Source organism: Primulina eburnea, unplaced genomic scaffold (genome assembly GCF_022965805.1).
Source record: "Primulina eburnea isolate SZY01 unplaced genomic scaffold, ASM2296580v1 ctg739_ERROPOS11973397, whole genome shotgun sequence".
NCBI classification, from domain to species: Eukaryota; Viridiplantae; Streptophyta; class Magnoliopsida; order Lamiales; family Gesneriaceae; genus Primulina; species Primulina eburnea.
The window spans coordinates 3253229-3273748 of record NW_027331510.1 but is presented as its reverse complement, the minus strand read 5'-3'; the positions used below and the strand labels follow the sequence as shown (position 1 = coordinate 3273748).

Sequence of the window (20520 nt, the reverse complement as noted above, 5' to 3'; positions counted from 1 at the left end):
CATAATATAAAGTTTATAAATGTCAATAAAAGTCGTGCAAAATAAATCTATAAAATTTTATGAAGTTCTTTAGGAATATGCAAGCTTTTACAAAATTGAACAGAAATCTATCAGTTTCACAAAATATAATATTTAAAAAAAATTAGTAAATCTCTGTAACAAACACACTTCGTTCGAGTTCAGGAAAAATATAAAATGGTGATATGTTATGTTTGGAGGATAAATGATCACATCGCTCTTAATACACAAAATATTATAAAAAGATATTTTTAAAATAGTTAAAAATAACATTTTAATAACTAAATAAGTGTTAAAAAAATCTTATAAACAGACATATTCAATGTTCTGATTTTATATAATATCCAAATCTTTTATACAAAAATGACTTTAATATTAAAAAAAAAAATTATTACGATGGAACTTATATGTTAGGTAAGCCTTTAAATTAAAAAAATAAGAGTGACAGCAGTTATACAAATCTCAAAATCATTTCTGAAAACTAAATAGCTAACGCATCCGGAGTGTCAATATCATAATATATTTTCTGGCCACTAAATGATAAAAATATCCTCTGTTTATAGGAGCCTTTTTGAGTAGAAAACGACCAAAAAACAGCAACTCCGAACCAGAAATGCCCATTAAAATTGTGTACCATCTGCAGCAGAACACATCACTACGCAAGAACAGACGAAAACACTGAGTTTGTGAAGAGCAAGGAAATCCATCGAAATCTCCAAAAGATATAAAGGACAACCTCAGAAAACAGAGCAAAATGGGCTATGCACAGATAAACATGTTGTTTTCTTCTGCTGACTGCTATCATTCACAAGCTGGAGTTATCAACTTTTGAGATGTCTTCTACTCTAGGCCCTCAAATGGCCATGCCCTTTGATTCATTGGATAATATAATCTAATACTCGAAGGTCACAATGTCGGGTGGGGTTCCTGTTACAACCATTCTGTCTCAAAATCTTGAATGCTTTCCATCCATAAAATCATTCCCCTGTCCATCCCAATACAACCTTAAGTCGCAGTTATATATCAGAAGTACTGTGGTAACCCAAATAACTAGTGACAAGGGGTGAGAGAACTGAAAAAGAATCCGCAGATGAAATCCTGGGTCCGTCCCTTGATTGGGCTGATTAGTTTCCGAGGCAACTCAAACATTTCCTGAACATTCAACACGAGCACTATGTTTGAAAAAATTAAAAATGGCTTTTGGAATTGGATTTAAATTTAGAATATATGGATTCATAATAGTGTTTATTGTTCCATATCTGGTTTTTTCCCCGGTAAAAAGACTGAAGAATGGGCGTTGAGCAGCAGGTACGAAAGTTGTTCCAGCTAACTCACACAAACGTATAATGAAATCCATTACAATACAAGTTTTCGAAAGAAAACACAATTACACCGAATATCCAGTAAATAAAGGTTATGTAGTTTATCACAAGGTAAATTTACATTTTGTCTCAATTTATAGACTCACTGTGGAAGGCTAACCATCAACTTGCCCAGGTAACAACGGTAGCCCTTTCACGTCTGGTGACGGTGAATATGATATGGAGATTAACTTAGATCGGGTTTTCTCGTCTCCATCACAAACAATAGGTGCAATGACTTTCTCGTGTTCTACATCTTTGGGAGACTTTTCAGCATTTGGATCTGCTTCGGGTACTCGATAAGAGATTTCGATTAGTGATTCCCGAGTCACGTCATCAGCTGTGTCTTTGACAGGTTCTTCCTTATCCATAGATATCAATCCTGAAACATCAAACTGAAATGTATCAGGCCAAACTTAAGACATCAGCATACATAAGAAACATTTCTACAAGTTCTACTAATATCTATAGAAGCCCAAAAAATATTATTTTTTTCCGCTGATTGTAATAAAGAAATAACTCTTCGCTGCAACAACAATATCGACTCTGAAAAACCAACCGGTACATGCTCCATGGAAAGCAGTCATCATTAAATGTCACAACAAAAAAAAAGACTTTGAATTGTAACACCAGGAAATATCGTCCCTTGGAATTACAATGATCCCCTAACGCATGAATACTTTTTACTGTGGAATCTAATTCACTGTATACCAATTTTCTTCTTCATTAGAAGGAAATAGCAGCTACAATGCCCATGCAAGATACCAAGAACTCAACATGAGCATGGCTTCCAGAACATCCTAAGAAAGTCCTACCTCGTGACAAGGATATTAGGCCACAGATCAAGTGGATACTAGCTCACACAAATTCAGTAAAACTGGTCAATATCCTCTCTATTTCTTCAGCTTCAATCAAGAAAAATAACTAAATTATCAATATATTTTCATAATCCTGCCACTCTATCTAACAAAAAAATAATACAAATGTTTGTGCATGTAGACTGTGTTGAAATGAGACACAGGCTTGAAGATTTGGTCAAGGTTAGAAAGAAGACCATCAGGAAAGACTGCCTGCTAATTAGCCGACTTCACTGATCCACATGTCTAATCAACAAATTCATCCGATAGTCTTACTACTCTTTACATTAGATGATTCACCATATAACAACCTTGTCTGAAACTCATCACTTTGGAACTCATTCCTGAGTATCAACCAAACACAATCAAAGTATGTGAACACTGAAAAATACAGAACAAAAGGCTGTGCCTAAAAGAAACATATGAGAAGACGAGACAAAACAAGAAACTCTAGATGAACACAATAAAACCCCCTAAAAAGGGACAATCAATCTCACATCAAAACCTCGGAAAGGAAACACAAAATTTCGAGCATATTACCATCAAGAATCCATCATCTATAGCAAAACGAAATCAAAGTCAAATAGTAGTCAAGACAAGATAAAGCAATAACTAATAACCATCAAAACAAACAAATATAGCATACATAAATCTCCATTGAAATTATTATCAAGCAACAACACGAATCAAACGGCGGAAGAAATCAACAAAAAATAGAGAGACTTTGGAGAAAATTACCTGTTCGATAAGATTTGGAGGTGCTGACCTTTTCTTTGGATTCCGATGGAGTAAAAGTCGGAAGGTTCGATTGCTTATGATGCACGAGCGACGCACGTGTCTCGTCTGATGGACGCCGGTTAAAATTATTCTTCACGCTTTGGGCTGACATAGGCCCATTAGTATTTTCAACATCCAGAAATTGAATTCGAACTAAAATGTTTGGGCCGTTGATGGATTTTGTAACTAAGATGTTTTATTTTGTTTTTATAAACTAAGGCTAAATTATTTATTTGAAAGATAAATAACTAATATGTGTTTGAATTAGATTATTATATAATGTTTTTGAAAATATTTTTGAAAAATGTTTCAATATAGTTTTTAAATAATAAGTGAGAGTGATCTTTTTATAAAAGAAGATAATAATAAAAATCAAAACATATTATTTTTTAACTGTAAATTTTTTTTATATATTCACACATATTTATTTTTAAAACTACTTTTAAATATATTATAAAGATTTTGAAATTTTATTTTTAAAAATACTTGTCCAAATGGAGCTTATATCATTCAAAAAATAAAACTTACATAATTCCTCCTCATATGATCAAAATTTCAATTTTTATTTCACAAAAACTCTCGTGATACCGTTTCACAGATCAGCTTTATTAGACAGATCTCCAGCTCGATTCAATTCATAAAAAAATATATTTTTTGCCAAAATTATTATTTTTTATGATAAATATAGTTCACGTCATCTCGTCTCGTCTGAATATAAACAAGTAAGATCATGTCACATAATAGCAATTTTTTTATCTAGCCTTTGTTTTTAGTCGATTTTTTCGACATTTATTTTGCAAAATATATTTAAAAAGTGATCCAAATTTTATATACCAAACTATCTGATCTAAAACTTTTTTTTGCACGGTACTTTTTATACACACAAAAAGGCACACAAGCTTTACAAAAACAGCTTTACAAAAACGCAGAGAGAGACACACAGTTGCTGAAGGTGTGAAAAATGGAACTGCTCAATTGGATGCACACAACCACCAAAGCCTTCTATAGTGTTTACTGCAAAATCAGTACCTCTTCTTCTCTCTTCACATGCCAATCATCCTTTTATCATCTCAAATACCACTCCCACTCTTCTAATAATCGATCCCCCTCTCACACTCAGGTAAAGTCGAGTTGCATCCAGCCATCCACATTGATTCCCCTAGAACAAATTATTCTAAGCTTTCTTTCTTGATACCCTTCAAGGTTTTCAGTTCTAAGGTACAAGATGTAGTGGAGCTTTCTTACATTGATTCCCCAAGATTGCAATTTTAGCCTTGTTTCTTGAAACCCAACTTGTTTTTTTGCTCATAGGTGAAGATAGAGAGGTAGTTTCTTGCATTGATTTCACGATTTCAAGTTTTTCTCCTTGTTTCTTGAAACCACCTGTCAAGGCATAAAAAGGTAAAAAAAAAAAAAATCTAAGTATTAAATACGCGGAGTAAGTGTGGAAGTCTGAATGTGAGCATACTAGCGATGGGCTGTTTGCAGTCCAAAACTGCTAACGTTCAGTCCCCTGACCAAGAATCTTCTCAACCTGACGCTAAACCAGATCCGGGTATTTCAATTTCTTTCTTTTTTTGGTTCTATCTTCACCATTTGGTGAGCTTTTGAGTCTGCAGGCTTGTGTACTTTTAACTCATTCTGGATGCTATCTTTAATACTCTTTATTGATTCTTATTGTTTCCCAATCTTCTTAATTTTTTTTCGTTAGTTGCAAGTAGGGGTGATCAAATTTTTTATTAACCGCACAAACGGTTCGAATCGCATTGCACCGCACCGTTTTTCCTATAAACTGCACCACATTCACGGTTCGGTTATTTTTTTTTCAATAACCGTATCAAACTGCACTGCTCAAACCGTTTTCCATAATATTGGCCTAGGATTATAATAATTGTAAACAACATGTTCAATTAAAAAAATCATCCTTCATTATATCTAACTCTCTTCAAAATATTACGCTTACAAAATAAACTTATCTTCGTCTTAATTTATTAGATTATTTATTTTTTTTACAACAATATTTTGTTTGAAGTTTGAAAATAAAAAATAATAATAAAATAGTATAAATGTCATTTTTGTTGTGACTGTGTTGTATTGTTAAATTATTAACCTAGTTTTGAATCTTGATTATTATTTTATCTAGTTTTATCTTTGTGTGATTTGAACTATATTTTATATTTGAAGACGGTATATTATTGTTGTTTTAAAATAAATTAGAATATAAGTTTTAATATTTTTCATTAAAAAAAACCGTAAACCGACCGCAACCACCTAAAACCGCTCAACACCGTAAGATTAATTCTACATGTAAAACCGCGATTATTTTTTTAAAATACTAACTGACCGCATATGGCAATTCGGTTTTAATTTTTTTAAAAAAAATCACAAAACCGCACCGTGATCACCCCTAGTTGCAAGGCTATATGAATGCGATTCATGAATGATCGAACCCTTTTATGGGCTTGTTTATCTGTGGCTGGTGATTATTTTTCTTTGTTATATGGGCACTTGAAATGTCCTTTGGCTTGTGTGAATCATAATATCAAGTAAATGTGAATGGATCACGGTGGCTACCATTCCAGTTCCGTAGCAAATTCTTGGAAAGATTCCCATCATCCATTTCCCTTAACTAAATAAAATTAGTATAATCTACATGAAAATTTCCAAATACGGTAATACCAATTTAGTGCCATAGTAGTCCCACGTGTTTTCAGTTGATGTCAGCGTAGCCAGAATTTCAAAATATGGTGGGCTAGAAAATAAAAAAATATAATCTAGAAATCAATACAACATTTTCCAAGTACGCATAATTAAAAAAAAAAACTTACTCGAAAGAAGGTAACTTAAATAAACACTACTTTAGTCGCAACCTTCGATTTTTCAAAAAGATCAAATATATCAATCATGTAATCTATATCAATGTTATGAGCAGTCTCTCTCTCAATATACAAAATCATTGCATTGTTTAAATATTCCAGCTCCATTTTGTTGCGAAGTGGTGTCTTGAAAAGTTTCATCCCTGAAAATGCTCGCTTAGTTGTAGCAGTGGAAACTGGAAGAGTCAAGATCAAACGAATCAGTCTATCAATAATGAAATAAATCCTCGACTTCTTTCTTCTAACTAGTGGTCAACAGAATTTAGGAAGAGAATCAATATCTTTAAACATCATATCCTAAAATACATCAAGCTTGTAATGATCCAATTGAGGCTCTATTGAGATGGTATTCCAATTTCCAGGCGTTCCTGAAGCTGTGAGAGAGAAGCTTTTTTTCTATCGTTTCTTTTACTCTCTTTTTTTTTCTTTTCATTTTATTTTTGTAATAGATGGGCTTAAGGAAATAATTGGACTACAATATATCTATATATATAAAAAATTTGATAATCTTTGCTAGGCTTGAGCCCAGCCCAGCCCATACTATAGCTACGCCCCTATTGTCATGACCATTCTGTGTTGTTCAGTGTCCAGGCTTTCCGAGTCATTTTATCTGAACTGCACTAAGTCCGTCCCTGCTCTATGCTTTTTGAGTTTTGGCTGGAAACATTGTCACTGCCATACATTTTATACCATGTGTTTTGCCTTTCACGGATTACTTTCATTTCCCTCAAAATTTCCACTGTAAATTGCTTTGTATCTGGATTCTGGATGTAACTTAATGTTTCGATTAGTAGGAAATTTTGTGTCGCGCTTTATTTATTCACCCTTTTGTCACTTTGGGTTTTGTATTTTGATTGGTGTTCAATTTCAAGTTTAAGCAAACAAAAATAGGGAGCTGGTGGCAGGTCATACTGGGATACGGTTATTTCGGATAGAATGATCTTTTAATATATTAACACATACTTATACTATCAAAATTTTTTTTAATCATTGTTCAACATTGAACATACTGCATTTTCCACATTCAAGCACTTGAGGGTAAAACAGTTGATTGATTACTGCTCAGAGATCGCGGACCAAGTGGATCAAGATCAAATATCTGCTTTCAACGAATTTGCACTATCAGAACTGCGATCTGCAACGAATGGCTTCAGCAGTGAATTGATAGTTTCAGAGAGTGGAGAGAGAGCTCCTAATGTTGTATATAGAGGGAAGCTTAGAAATAACCGGATTGTTGCCATTAAACGATTCCCAAAGCAATCATGGCCTGAACCTCAACAGTTTGTGGTTAGTTTTCTATATGTTTTGGCCATTCAAGTGTCTATATCTTTTCATTTACTTACCATTCAACTGTAATGTGTTACGACCACACACGAAAGAGTACTACCCAGCCAAGGAAATAATTCCTTTTACAAGAAGAAATATCTCCTTGACCTAGACAAAGTTAGCCAAAACAGATAATATTACGAGAATCATCCTCCAACAAACTCTGGTCTGGTATATATAGTTTTTCCTGTTTGTAACCCTTTCCCTTTCACCAAGTCACCGCGGCTAAAATATTCTGGAACCATATGATTATATTGATTATCTAGGTCTCACTTATTTGATCCCGTAATGTAATGCATATGTCAAATGGACCAATGTGTTAGCGGTGTAATTTTTTACTTGATTTTGCTGTAGTAAAATTACAATCACCCTATTGGTGATATTGTTCCATCTGTCTCTGTATTTGTTTAACCGCCGAAAGGAATAGTTTTACAGTTAATTGGTTTTGATTTAGTTTGCCTTTGATTACGTATAACAAGATATGCATTGATATTTGCATTTTGAGGAGGAATGTTCCGTATAATCCCTTAATTCTATGGCGGAGTTTTGTTATAGGTCTGGTTTAACCCCTCGACAGTGGTTTCTATCTAGCATATATTGAACTTGTCGCAACTTATTTTGCTAGGACATATCATATCGTCAATTTGAAATTGTTAGCATCGTCAATCAACTGTAAATGACAGAGCGTGAGATGTCTTTTCCGAGAATTATTATTCTATACCTGATGGGTTTTTCACAAAAAAAAATTGTCTAATCTTAAGATACTGCTAAGCTTCTGACATAATTATCATCCATTCGCAGGCAGAAGCTGCTGGAGTTGGCAAGGTCAGAAATAAGAGAATGGTGAACTTAATTGGATGCTGTGCTGAAGGAGATGAACGCCTATTAGTTGCTGAATATATGCCAAATGATACACTATCGAAGCATCTGTTTCATTGTAGTATTTTTTTACCTCCACTTCAGTAATTCTGAAATCATTTGTGACATTTTTCTTATGCTGAATATCTTGTGGTTGTGGCCCTCCCTTTCCACTTGTTCACGTATAAAGCATAGCAAAGCTTCTGATTTTCCGCCATTTCATTTGGCTGGTTTCTTCACTTTTTGCTGTAGGGGATAAACAACCTCTCCCGTGGGAAATGCGTGTGAGAATCGCATACAACATTGCAGAAGCACTTGACCACTGCAATGCCGAAAATAGAAAAATATATCACGACTTAAATGCTTACAGAGTTCTTTTTGATGAGGTAATCGAGTTAACATAAGTTGCTCAAAAGACCTTTAATGTTGCCCAGAAATACCTCTTTTTCCTTCTGAGCATGAGACTTCTTGATGATCTGGTTTTCTGTGGTGATTTCTCTGGTATGGTAAATCTGCTTGTTTTGAGACAGGGCCTTTCAATGACAATTGTGTCTCTGTCCGGTATTTTGTGTAATTGTCTGAATTTGCGGAAAAGGATGATCTTATGCATGCAGACACCGAACATTAAAGTCAATTAACCTACAGTTTGCTTGTGCTCATAATTTTCAACATGACCTAAAAGATGAACTATTGAACTGTCTTTTCATTAGTATAGAAACTGGCTGACCGTATTCCCCTATCCCCTGAACAAGGTGCATCATAAGATTTTTGCTGTGTAAATGGCTATTGCCACTTACAGTTGATCATTTGGTTTTGATTACACGGGCTCATATAATCATATTACAGGATGGAGACCCTAGGTTATCCAGTTTCGGCTTGATGAAAAACAGTAGGGATGGGAAGAGCTATAGCACCAATTTAGCTTACACACCCCCAGAGTTTTTGCGTACAGGTATATTCATGTACTTCCTGTAGCTCTTTCATACAATGTTACTATTGAAACTTGCTCTGGTACCATTCAAATATATGATAATGGTGATTCAGGGGTTCTCTCTATTTTCTTGTTCAAATTGAATCTTTGTTTACTGCTCCTTATAACTCCAGCTTATATGCATCAAATAAATGAAAAATTCAGTGCCTCATAGAGCTAAGGTGGACATGTTGAAGATGCTTGCTTGATGGACTATAACTATTATATCATATGCCATACATAAAAAAATAGATTCCTAATCGAACAGCCTCACAGGATAAGTTATTGGAAATAAAAATGGCTAGCAAAGCACATTAGGTAAAATTTCATCAATCTTCTGAACTCCACAATTCTATTTCTTCCTCACTAATACACATTTTACGATCAAAGTGAATCTCTGCGCAAAAAAATAGACCAAGCAATGAAGCCTTACCTTAAAATTCTGTGATAGCTATCTTGATGAATAAGACATTAAAACTCGGGAGATTTTAGAGATTAAGTATAGCTCCAAGAGATCAACTATATTGACGATGTCAAAGATGGTTCACGTTGAGAGATGTACCATGTTTAGTAAATCAGAATTCTTATTCCCCGTGTCGGAAATTGACTACTGTAAGATCTAATAATTTGGTATGACTTGATGTTTTTTTAGATTAACCTTTTCAGGCAGGGTGATTCCAGAGAGCGTGATCTACAGTTATGGAACTGTGCTTCTGGACCTTTTGAGTGGGAAGCATATTCCGCCCAGCCATGTACAGTACTATCATCGCTCGTCTTCATTTATGTTTTCCTGGTTCTTGTTTTTGTTTTTGTTTTTTCAGCATTATGCTTTTTTAGTTTCGCTAATTACTCCCCATTAGTTGAGCAACATCTTACAAAAATTTCTGAATATTGTTACTGCACGTACGGAATCTAATGAATGTTCTTGCTTATAACAGCACAGTTGACAGTAAGTTCAGAATTGATCAACCTGAGTACCATATAGCTGAATATTGTAAGGGACATAAGACAGACTATACATTGAAAAACTATTTTAATTCACTAATTATCATGAAGAATGCAGAAAGGAAGTGCTAGTCACATGTAATTTGCTGCATTAAAATGATTGTTGGCCTCATTAGTCGACGGTGTAGTGTGTCCAAGATGACACTTATATATTTACCAAGTCTTTTATTTGATGAGTTTCTTAATGTTGAGTCTGTTCCTCAGGCTTTGGATCTTATTAGAGGAAAATATGTTTTATTTGTAATGGACTCGTCCTTGGAGGGTCAATATACTAATGAAGGTGCTACCGCGCTAGTCGAACTTGCCTCGAAGTGCCTTCACTATGAGGCTAGGGATAGGCCTGGTATTAAGTTTCTTCTTTCTGCTGTGGCACCCCTTCAAAAGCAGAACAAGGTAACACTTCTATCTGACAGATTTTCTTTTGTTTTACGCACTTACTCATGATTACATAGATTTTGGCAAACCAATGGCTGTATTAGCTCAATATTAGAATTAATTTGCAAACGGGATGCTATTTACTATTGTAGGTCGCATCGCATGTGCTTATGGGTGTGACAAAAACCCCAGTGGTTCCGCCCACCATGCTTTCTCCTCTTGGAAAGGCTTGTGCAAAAATGGACCTTACTGCCGTACAAGACATCTTACTTAAGACAGGTTACAAAGATGATGAAGGTGCTGATAATGAGGTTAGCTATTTTCTTGTTATCTTTGAACACAAGAATTGGAAACGATCTCGAGTTTGTGGGATATTCCAAGCATTACTCTCCAAATTCATTTGTGTTGTATTGAAAGTCAGTGTTGCTTGTTTAGAACACGTATTAAAATCTGAACTTTGATGCCTAATCTATGTTGTATAAACTTATTTTACTTTTACCATTTGCAATTCATATTTGATGTAATGTGTGCTCACTGAAATCATATTGTAATTGGTGAAGCTCTCATTCCAAGAGTGGACACAACAAGTTCAAGACATGCTAAATACCAAGAAATTTGGGGATATTGCTTTCCGAGATAAGGATTTCAAGAATGCAATTGACTACTACTCCAAGGTATAATGTTCTTGTTTGCTCGAGATTGATATTCTACCATCGTAAGGGTTGAGCATGTGATACCTTTTCCTGCGTCAAATCCCGGAACATCTGTTAATGGCTTTCTAATGCTACGAGTAGAACTTCTACATCAGCATGGATCAATGATTTCCATAAAGTGATACCATGATAGTGGATACAAAGTAAGTGGTTAGTAGAATCTGTATATGATCTTGCTTGATTGAGCTTGTCCAGGGTGTGACAGGGCAGTTTTGCTGTTCCTAATTCCTGCGAAGTCTAACTTATTCAGTACTTGAGACTCTGCCCATTCACTTTAAATATTGCTTACCACCTTTTTTCGAGAACCCGTCGTGTTTTTTAATTTTGTTTGCACGCATCTTCTGATGCGTAAAGTTTCTCCCCTCTTCCTTCCTAATCCATATCCAATTATTTTACTTCATGTAGCTTGTATCATTGATGACTGTTCCATCCGGCACTGTATTTGTGAGGCGGGCTCTCTCTTATCTGATGATCGGCCAACCAGAACTTGCTTTGAGAGACGCCTTGCAGGCTCAGGTTTGCTGGCCCGAATGGCCAACAGCCTTTTCTATATGCAGGCACTTGCTCTTTCCAAGCTTGGAATGGAGACTGACGCTCAGGATATGATCAACGACGGAGCAGCATTTGAAGATAAGAAACAAATTAGTTGGCGAAACTAGATTAAGCTGGCTTGTCTTCTGTTGAAAATTAAGTGTTGTATCGTGTCATGGGGCGATGAATTTTGGTCAGACGGTCGATATCTATTGTAGTTCAAATAGATTCAAGTAATGGAATGTTTTCAAGTACTTCAGTAAGGCTATACTCTGGGTTGGTATTGTTATGTACTTTTGTTCTGGTTCAATAAATGTGTATCTGCTCTATTTTCCTTGTTTTATTATTGTCATGGAAGAAATAATTGAAGTTATGTAATGAATTTATAATTATAATTGCAAATAATATTTCATAAAATTTATTACAAAAAATTAGTTAGTAAAAGAACCTCAACTTTAATACATTACATGTCAGGTGATATTTAATTTTGTAGAAGATAAATTCAGAAATTATATATGCAACATTTATTCATATACTATGGTACGTAGAGTTTCGCAAATCTAAACCTATTTACTGACTAAAAAAGTGATTTCATTTTTCATTTTTCATTTTAGGAAGTGCTGTCAAAATTCAGCAAAATATCAATTCAAATGGATAATGAAATATTTTTTTTTGTTAATTTTATTCGTATCATTATTTTTAAAATTTATAATAATGAAATGATCTTATGTCACATTATTATCATTCTTTGTTTATTTCTATAAATTAACAATATATGTTTTATCGTAAAAAAAAAAAAAAACAGCAATATATGCTTACAAACAACTAAATATTGTATATTTATTGATAAATAAACAACTATAATGATTTTAAATAATAATTCAAGGGAATTACCTTAAAAAAAATGATAGGGAGAGCAGGATTTGACCCAATAAAAATCTTAGAGTGAGTCTCATGTGATACCGTCTCACGGATCATAATTTGTGAGACGGTCAACACTACTCATATTCACAATAAAAAAGTAATAATCTTAAAATAAAAAATAATATTTTTTCATGGATAACCAAAATAAGAGATCCGTCTCACAAATACGACCCGTGAGACCGTCTCACACAAATTTTTACCAAAATCTTAAACTGAAGGAGCCGGAGTATGACGCCAAGGTAGCATTACAAAAAAACACCGAATATGCAACCGATTAAATCATTTATATATATATATATATATATATATATATATAACTGAAAATCGATTAATTAGCGAACAAATGGAACTGAAATTTATAAATTACATCAGTTTGGTTGGCAGCTTTGATTTAACTGAAATGGTGAAGCATTGTTTTTGTACTGTAACACCTAATTGCATTCAAGAAATTTAATAGGGAGTAGCTTCTAGATTGCAATTATTAAGTAGCAATAATTATCCATCTGCATCATATAAACAATTATTATTTTTTATATATATGGACACTTAAAGCCGCTGGTGATCGATCTATATATAGAAGGAGGTCGTGCAATTTTAATTACTAAGTACAGATTGCCTCTTTTGATAATTTTTCAAAACGTATGTGGACCAAAAGTTAAATTTATTTTATTATTTTTGGATTATAATTAGCAAAACTTGTTCTATGTAGCCTCATGGAGTGTCTCAATGATTGTAATCCCGTATTTCTATTCAACGACATAAGAATAGTTTTTTTTTTTTATTAAGGGGTTGTTGAATTCATGTCTTGGAATAAACGAAAGAAAACATATTGATATTGGTGCAATCTGATATATTATCACAGTACAATCACGAGCTTATTGAATTATTTCTTACTGAAATAAGGGAGTTCACTAAGTCGATTAGTAAGAAATATCGAATTAAATCATTTGTCCTTATTTCAACAAATGAAACACGAGCTTCTTCACTATTTTTTAAATCAGTGGTACGACAATATCGGCTACCAAGTCATCCGATTGGACTAAGTAACTTCTCAGAAATGAATGCAACCGTTTGCTAGCCTTGAAAAGGAACATAACAATCCCATTTGAGTGAGTCTCATGTGATACCGTCTCACGGATACTAAGTAATACTCTTAGCATAAAAAATTATATTTTTTCATGGATGACCTAAATAAGAGATCCGTCTCACAAATTCGACCCGTGAGACCGTTTCATACAAGTTTTTGCCATCCCATTTTTCTTTTGTTTTTCTTGGTGGTTTTTTTTTTTCCCCAGAATTGAGCATGAGTGTGACTTGGGTGGCAAGCCGTGACTACTATTTAGTATTTACACATTAAATTTGAAAGGAAGACAACAACGATAGTTAGCACTCTCCGATCGTAGGATGTATATGTGTCAATAAAAAATAAAATAGTTTTTTGGGTATGACAAATCAACTTTATGTACAATTTTTTTTCTATTTTTTATTAAAAAATTAATTTGATTTTAAATTTTAGAAAGTTCATTTCTAATTTCTTTAACAATAGTTTTTACATAAAAAAAATCATTATATATATATAAACGTTAGACAAGTTTCCTCTGTAATTGTGTGATTAATAAATGCATATGGTTCATGAATCCACATGTATGCTTGTGAAACGTGCCAATCATTTTCATGGAACCATATTGTTCGGAAGAGGAGAACGATGACAATTCCTTCACGAAGACTAGCGTTTCAACTACACTAAATGTTTTTTTTATCTAAAAATTTGGAAAACATAAAATTATATATAAAACTCAAAAACCATAATCGAAATTAATTAAATGATATGATATAACCAATGTAAAATTATAGATATAGATTATAGACGGAGCCACCCTCTGTTTATGCATGTACCTAAGCTACTTCAATTTGTCAAATTGATTGATTAAAGATGAGCTGTCAAATTAAATTTGTTAATCGCACATGTATAATTGAATTGATATTATGTTGCACTTACGGCGCCTTGGCCATCATACAAACCAATTTTGCTCAACAAAAGTAGGTGTACAGGTTAATTTTCATGGATTTGAATTATTGCAATTTGCATGCGTAAAATGAATTCCGATTAATTAAAATTTCATAATGAAGTTTTGCAATTTTCATAGCAATCAGAATACTAAAACCTCAAGCACAGCACATATTATATTAGTTGGACTAAATAATACAAGAAGCACAATAAATATGATATATACCACTTGTCTGCAATTCAATGCGACATGACCCTCCATGGTACGCCTTTTGCAATGTATATGATTATAGTAGTTATAAATTTAGAGACGTAGATCCGGGGAGTTTGCAGCAGCACAGCACTTGCCTTGAAAGTTCAAATGGCTACCAAACCAGGGATCCTTACAGAATGGCCTTGGGCTTGGCTTGGAGACTTCAAGGTGCATCATCCCATGTGCTTTTTGTTTGTTTGTTTCTTTTGGGGGGTATTCTTCTTATAATCTGATTTATTTATACAAATATGAATTGATTTCGTTGGTGCAGTACTTGGTATTGGCTCCATGGGCAATACACGAAACATACTCGTTCATGGTGAAGGACAAAAACGAGAGGGATTTGTCCCATTTTCTGATATTTCCATATTTGTTAGTTAGAATGCTTCACAATCAGATTTGGATTACACTGTCTCGCTACAGAACTGCCAAAGGGAATAAGAGGATTGTCGATAAGACCATTGAATTTGAGCAAGTTGACAGAGAAAGAAACTGGTACTGATCTCTCTTCCTTTCTAGCTAGTTTTGCATTCTGAAAACTTTAAGCTACATTTCTTTTCTTTTCTAAGCTGGTAATTGTCGAATTTGCTGTCGAGTGGACCAATGGTGGCCCAAAAGGATGGGCAACACATAATAATTCTTTTTTTAATTTTAGTTTATTCTTTTAATTTATTAGAGTTGGGGAGTTTTGTTCTTACCCAGGTTTGAGCCACTGCAGAACATGGGCGGTGGCATTTTATATGTTTTTTTTAGGGAAAATATTGTTTTCCACATTAACTTTGTTTTGCTTTTTTGTTTTGGTAGACGAACTTTTGATTTTCGGCTATTTTAGTCGAAATGCTGGCATAACAACTAAAAAAATGTTATCGTAACATCTAAAAATTCTGATGCAGTCCAGTGTGACGTCAGTATTTGGATCAAAATAGTCAAAATTTAAAAGTTAATTTAACAAATTCAAAACTTAAAAACTTAATGGACCAAAACAAAAAATTGGACAATTTATTAGACGAAAAATATTTTCTTTTCTTTTTTGTAAAAATTCCAATACGCCACTCAATTTTTGGACATGAATGTAAGAACGAAATCGAGATTATTTGTGCATTTGGGAGGCCAATGAGGAAAACCAAAGAATCATTAACTCTGTTTTTATTTTTGAAAATTTTGAAAGCTTGGATCTAATGAATTAAGATACTTGAACACTATTTTCCATGCAGGGATGACCAAATCATATTAAATGGGCTTTTGATATATGTTGGGTCCATGTACGTGGAACAAGGTCAACATTTACCGTGGTGGAGAACAAATGGAGTGATCCTGACTATTTTGCTGCACACGGGCCCGGTGGAATTCATTTACTACTGGCTACACCGGGCGCTGCACCACCACTTCCTCTACACACGCTACCATTCCCACCACCACTCCTCCATCGTCACCGAGCCCATCACATGTAAGAATTAATTAAGTATACATAAACTCCAACGTACGTTAGTTTTCATCAGTCTGCATGTGGGTGAAAAGTGCTTATACCTAAATACTGATATTTGGTGGGTGGGTGCAGCTGTGATTCACCCATTCGCTGAGCATATAGCATACTTTGTAATATTTTCGATGCCAATTCTCGTGACGGTGCTCACTGGGACTGCTTCCATCCTCTCGTTTGCTGGCTATATTACTTACATTGATTTCATGAACAACATGGGACACTGCAATTTCGAGCTCATTCCTAAGTCACTCTTCTCTATGTTTCCCATCCTGAAGTATTTCATCTACACACCTTCGTAAGTACCTCTTTTATTGTACTACTTTTTAAATAATTTATATCAATATTACATGTTCTTCGTACAAAAATTAACATGCTAGCTCAACGTAGTGCGTGTGTTCCAAATGTGATCTAATTGAGATGGTCAGTAACTAAAATTTTGTAGATTTTATTTTCGATTCTTCATCTGGTTTTCATTTGATGACCTGGTTGCTTGTTTATGACAACGTTGTTGGGCAGAAACAGTTGGCATTTAACAATTTTTATGGAGTAAAGCAATACATAGTATGTTGCCGACTTATTAATTTGGAATATTGGTTGAAGAAAATGAATTATCATTAATGTTGTCACATCAAACTCGGTATCTTTATGCCATTTACGACTTTCAAGGGGAAAATAATTTACGTACTCTTGCTTTTTATTAATTAAATTAACTTATATAAATAATCTGTAAAAGATTAATTTTTTAATTATTATCTAAAAATACACCAATTAAATTTACTTTATTTTAAGTGTAAATTTTTTCCAATAAAGTTATTAAAGAACAAAAAACCATCTTTGGAAATATATAAAACGTTCTACAATTGGGATTATAAACTGTAAATTTTGTCCTAAATATAAGGACAACATTATTTGACTAAAACTAATTAAATTATTTCTCGACACAGATATCATTCCCTTCATCACACACAGTTTCGAACCAATTACTGCCTTTTCATGCCATTATACGACTATATATATGGTACGATGGACAAATCTTCCGACACGTTGTATGAAACTTCACTTGAACGAAAGGAAGAAACACCCGACGTGGTGTACTTGACGCATCTAACTACACCCGAATCCATATACTATCTTCGCCTGGGTTTCGCATATTTGGCCTCGGAACCTCATAAATCGAAGTGGTACTTGAGGTTAATGTGGCCCGTCACGCTTTGGTCTATGATGATCGCGAGGATTTATGGACGTTCGTTCATTGTTGAGAGGAACATCTTCAACAGCCTAAAATTGCAGACGTGGGCGATTCCGAAATATACTGTTCAAGTAAGCGTTCCATCCTGCATATCTCTATATTTATGTGTTTCTTATTTTAGATCAAAATGCAAAGAGACTGGCCATTTTCATGCCGTAGCTGAGGTTATACGCTGGGATCCATAAGCTAGCTAGACTCTTAACAGTTGTAATTCTTATTTCATAGTAACTGCTTCACATGCATATTGCCTTGGCATAATCATGAATTGATGCAATACCTAGCTAGAGATCAAGCTTCTGCAATGGAGATCGATATGTGTGCATTCTTCCATGGTAGACATAGGCTCAGAATGTCCATGACGCACTAGAGTCCATCTCTTACATTGGCTTTATATTGTTACGTTGAGCCCTCAAGATACGGAGGCTACGTAAAGACTTACACGGTGGACTGGATGAGTTACTCATTCATATTTGTCCCTGCCTAGCTACAACTACGTCGACATAACAAATTAAAATTGTACTAGCTAAGCTTATATAGGAATACTTTATAACTTTAGTTTTCCACAAACTGTTGTAGAAAGCACGCAGAAAAGGCTTAGTTATAACATTTATCTTGTCCGTCAAATTTTTAATTTTTCATTCAACCTCTGAGAGAGATTCTTGGTTACGTGACTGTTTGTAGTACTACATGCAATGGCAAAGAGAGTCGATCAATAAGATGATTCAGGATGCAATAACTGAAGCTGAGGAAAAGGGCATCAAGGTGTTGAGCCTGGGCCTATTGAATCAGGCAAGAATCGAATCTTCAACGCTTAAATCCTCGAAAAAACTGAAGACCGTGTAGAGTATTTTTATATATCTTTCAAACTTTCATGCATGTGCGCAGGAAGAGAGGCTTAATGGCAGTGGTGAGCTTTTTGTGAGAAACCACCCCGGTTTGAAGGTGAAGCTCGTAGATGGGAGTAGTTTAGCCGTCGCTGTGGTGGTGAACAGCATCCCGAAAGGTACAACTCAGGTGGTCCTGCGGGGAGACTTATCAAAGGTTGCTTATGCTATTGCTCTTGCCTTGTGCCAACATGGTATCCAGGTATATATATATTTACAAATATATAGGGATTTCAAAGCCTTCTGGGGTACGAAAAAGCTATGACGAGAGATTGAATTGCCATTTTATCCTATGTATAATATATAGAAAAAATTTACATGTACCCTATAAAAGGCCACATTGGATATTTGGTTCCAAACACTTTTTCTCGCTGGTCGAGCTTTCTAAAAAAAAAGCAATGCGACAATATTTGGGACCTGCAATCCCTCTTTTTCCTACTCAAAGATCAGCCACCTACTCTGTGCTTTCACTCGAGAACCATTTGCAGCATTGAAAAAAAATACTATAAGTTTTTGTTATAGAGATGAAAAATGATCTAACTATAATGCTCCCGTTTCATTTGGTATTAAAAATCACTGATCCATTGTGAGTTTAATTAATAGGTGTTTACACTACGTGAAGATGATCACCAAAATCTTAAAGCAAGGCTTGGCAATGAGGCTGCAAAGAATTTAGTTATCTCCGAAATTAATGTTCCAAAGGTTTAAAAATTCACTTCTCTCTCAATTTCCCATCTTGTAATTATAGGGATCTAAATGAATAAAGAATTGGTAATTGTTTGAGCAGATATGGCTTGTTGGAGATGGACTAAAAGAAGACGAGCAGCTCAAGGCCCCGAAAGAAACAATTTTTGTTCCCTTTTCGCAGTTTCCTCCCAAGAAGGTGCGCAAAGATTGCTTCTACGCCTATACACCAGCAATGTTGGCTCCCAAGAATCTTGAAAACGTCGACTCTTGTGAGGTTAGAAATGAAAAGTCTCTCTGTTTAATCTTGTTTCTTGGCATATAAAATTTATATATTTTTACAACACTCGATCATAAAAAAGCACTGTAATACTCCTGTCATTTGTCGAAGGAAAATGACAGGAGTATTACAGTAAAAGTGCTTATTTATGAACTTCATTGACCATTGCACATATATAATCTCCTTTGTACGGCCCTATGGGTCTAATGTTGTTTTGCAAGAAAAAAATTCTCTTTCAACTCGAAAGTTCACTATTATTATTTTTTGATCCATTTCTCTTGAGTTAATTGGATCTTATAATGCTAGAACTGGTTGCCAAGAAGAGTGATGAGTGCATGGCGAATAGCCGGAATCCTCCATGCCATGAGAGAATGGAACGTGCATGAATATGGAAACATGATGTTTGATACCGAGAAGATATGGCAAGCCAGTATCGAGCACGGGTTTCGTCCCCTTTCTTATGAATCAAAGCCATGAGAATGAAATCTGTCATATGTTTCTGTTATTCATCCTTGTTTGTATTGATGCAACAATCTATGTTGGTTTTGTCGTGTGTGTGTCGTCCTTTATTTTAGATGCAAACGTATCTGATGTGATTCGACAGTGATCATTCTTTTGATTTGCCACACATAATATAATGAAATGAGATTAAATTGAAGATGGGATAATGTCAAATTCGATAAATTGCATATTTAGCATATATAACACAAGACTTTCACACGGCTGTGACCTAGAGATCACAACGCATCGTATCCATTGAAGATGAATTCACTGATAGAAGCTTCATGTCTGAAAAATGACCACGATTCAGCCATTGAAAGGGAAATTTAAAAGAAACTTCACAAAGTTGACAAAGTGTTAACAAAATCTAACAAAAGAGAAGCTTGAAACTCCAGCAAATCAACCGTTAATCTCGATAAACTTATCAGATCCCAGAAAACGAGGCCATTTTCACAAGCGAGATACTCCATGTCTCAGATCATGCATACATATAGAACTAAAATTAACATTTTAACTACCGAAAATCAATCATACAAAAGAATACCAACGAAAAATTTCAATTGGGCCCGTCCTATTTCTGGACCAGA

General features: G+C 34.5%; 2 protein-coding genes, 1 long non-coding RNA gene and 1 pseudogene across 3 annotated transcripts; 3 read left to right on the top strand and 1 right to left on the bottom strand.

Moving 5' to 3' along the window:
* Nucleotides 1–1327: 1327 nt before the first annotated feature.
* LOC140822087 (uncharacterized) lies at nt 1328–3143 on the bottom strand. Its single transcript, XM_073182811.1, has 2 exons — nt 2975–3143; nt 1328–1761 (listed from the first exon to the last, which is right to left on the bottom strand). Exons 1-2 carry the CDS (start codon nt 3123–3125, stop codon nt 1496–1498), a joined length of 417 nt encoding a protein of 138 aa, XP_073038912.1. The 5' UTR covers nt 3126–3143; the 3' UTR covers nt 1328–1495.
* Nucleotides 3144–3930: 787 nt separating this feature from the next.
* Nucleotides 3931–12006, top strand: LOC140821938 (serine/threonine-protein kinase BSK2-like; annotated as a pseudogene).
* Nucleotides 4579–6912, top strand: LOC140821939 (uncharacterized). The gene is made up of 3 exons (XR_012115867.1): nt 4579–4723; nt 5425–5719; nt 6436–6912. It is a non-coding gene; the product is annotated as an uncharacterized lncRNA (long non-coding RNA).
* A 2826-nt stretch (nt 12007–14832) lies between the features above and the next one.
* LOC140822252 (very-long-chain aldehyde decarbonylase CER1-like) lies at nt 14833–20092 on the top strand. Its single transcript, XM_073182995.1, has 10 exons — nt 14833–15020; nt 15124–15347; nt 16067–16299; nt 16411–16630; nt 17280–17655; nt 18266–18373; nt 18470–18670; nt 19072–19170; nt 19256–19429; nt 19739–20092. Exons 1-10 carry the CDS (start codon nt 14961–14963, stop codon nt 19907–19909), a joined length of 1866 nt encoding a protein of 621 aa, XP_073039096.1. The 5' UTR covers nt 14833–14960; the 3' UTR covers nt 19910–20092.
* Nucleotides 20093–20520: the final 428 nt, after the last annotated feature.

Bases quoted from the DNA above. Each gene is read 5' to 3' on its own strand.
- LOC140822252 (XM_073182995.1), top strand. From the start codon at position 14,961: ATGGCTACCAAACCAGGGATCCTTACAGAATGGCCTTGGGCTTGGCTT. The intron at 16,631-17,279 runs GTAAGTACCTCT...TTCTCGACACAG, and splicing joins TATTTCATCTACACACCTTC to ATATCATTCCCTTCATCACA. The intron at 17,656-18,265 runs GTAAGCGTTCCA...GACTGTTTGTAG, and splicing joins TTCCGAAATATACTGTTCAA to TACTACATGCAATGGCAAAG.
- LOC140822087 (XM_073182811.1), bottom strand. From the start codon at position 3,125: ATGTCAGCCCAAAGCGTGAAGAATAATTTTAACCGGCGTCCATCAGAC. The intron at 1,762-2,974 runs GTAATTTTCTCC...TTGATGTTTCAG, and splicing joins CTCCAAATCTTATCGAACAG to GATTGATATCTATGGATAAG.